Raw genomic sequence first — 1,647 nt, 5'->3', positions numbered from 1 at the left:
AACTATAGGAAGAATGTTGTAAAAACTAAATTCCCATGAATGTACATGTGAGCCAGTGATATTATTTATTCAATAAATCCTTGTAGAATAAGAACAGTATTATCCCAATTATGTAAATACTGTGAGCTAAGATGAGTAATTAACAAAGAAGGATAAAAACTCTACTGAGATATAGTGGAGCAGTCCTGAGATGTTTAAGCACAGAGTCCAGGCAGAGCAGGGAGGGATATATAAGAAAACGGGGCGATGCCCTGAAGGAAAGAAAACAATCAGTGGAGATCTCACTCCTCTTCCTATTTTACTCCAGGGAAATAGCCTCTATAAATGGCCTCGAGGAACCATAGCACCATCACGGAGTTTATTCTCATTGGGCTGTCCGCTGACCCTCACACTGAGGCTCTGCTGTTTGTACTCTTCCTGGTGATTTATCTTCTGACCATGATGGGGAACTTGTTGATGCTGCTGATGATTAGGGTAGATTCCCACCTCCACACACCCATGTACTTCTTCTTAAGTAATCTGTCATTCCTGGACCTTTGCTTCTCTTCTGTCACTCTACCCAAGCTACTGGAGGACCTCCTGTCTGAGAAGAAAACCATCTCAGTAGAGGGCTGCCTGGCTCAAGTCTTCTTTGTGTTTTTCACTTCAGGAACTGAAGCCTGTCTGCTCTCAGTGATGGCTTATGACCGCTATGCTGCCATCTGCCACCCGCTGCTTTATGGCCAGGTGATGAGCAACCAGCGCTGTGCGAAACTGGTGTTGGCCTCATGGGGCCTGGCTTCTCTCAATGCAGTTGTGATTTTGCTCTTGGCTATAAATATGGACTTCTGTGAAGCCCAGACTATACACCACTTCACCTGTGAGCTACCCGCTCTCTTCCCCTTGTCTTGCTCTGATATCTCCACCAATATCAATATCCTACTCAGCGCCAGCTTACTGCATGGGCTTGGAACCTTCATGCCGATCTTCTTATCCTATGCACGTATTATCTCCACCATCTTGAGCATCAGCTCCACCACAGGCAGAAGCAAGGCCTTCTCCACCTGCTCCTCTCACCTTATTGCGGTGGTCCTGTTCTTTGGTTCAGGTTTTCTTTGCTATCTCATGCCTCCATCTGGTTCCTCCATGGATTTGCTTTTATCCTTGCAGTACAGTGTGATCACACCCCTGATGAATCCACTTATCTACAGCCTAAAAAACAAGGAGGTGAAGGCAGCTGTGAAAAAGACATTGGGGAAATTTCTATAATTTTGGGATAGTGAACAAAGAAAATTACTCCACAAAATTGAAAAGATTGTATTTTTTGCATTTTCTATTTTGTCTCTACCTTCTCTCACTACATAGGGTAAGATAAGGTGAATGTAAGATCCCAGAGCTTGCCTGAACATGAGTCTTGTTATTCCAAGGTAGGAGCTCTTGATTTTGGCCCTCTCTTTGAAGAGTCTGTGCTCTGCTGATTAGAAGAGAACATGAAGACAATCTTCCACAAAGAAGAGCAATATGACAACAAAATAATTAGAGTAAGAAATATGATGATCATTTCATGAAGTTCAGTATCTAACTCTGAGGAAACTCTGAGTATCTAACTCTAAAAGAAAGAACTGAAAAACAAGGGAGGAATTTATTATAGACAAGGTACAATGGTTA

The 1,647-nt window shown here is 42.8% G+C and overlaps 1 protein-coding gene across 1 annotated transcript; it reads left to right on the top strand.

Annotated features, from left to right (window-relative positions):
* The first annotated feature begins 239 nt into the window (after positions 1-239).
* Positions 240-1,419, top strand: LOC100667180 (olfactory receptor 8S1-like). The gene has a single exon (XM_003405419.3). The coding sequence runs from the start codon at positions 325-327 to the stop codon at positions 1,246-1,248; it is 924 nt and encodes a 307-aa protein (XP_003405467.2). The 5' UTR covers positions 240-324; the 3' UTR covers positions 1,249-1,419.
* Positions 1,420-1,647: the final 228 nt, after the last annotated feature.

The sequence above is a fragment of the Loxodonta africana genome, chromosome 4 (assembly GCF_030014295.1).
Source record: "Loxodonta africana isolate mLoxAfr1 chromosome 4, mLoxAfr1.hap2, whole genome shotgun sequence".
NCBI lineage: Eukaryota > Metazoa > Chordata > Mammalia > Proboscidea > Elephantidae > Loxodonta > Loxodonta africana.
The sequence above is the reverse complement of the archived record's forward strand: the minus strand, read 5'-3'. Positions and strand labels throughout refer to the sequence as shown.

Bases quoted from the DNA above. Each gene is read 5' to 3' on its own strand.
- LOC100667180 (XM_003405419.3), top strand. From the start codon at position 325: ATGGCCTCGAGGAACCATAGCACCATCACGGAGTTTATTCTCATTGGG.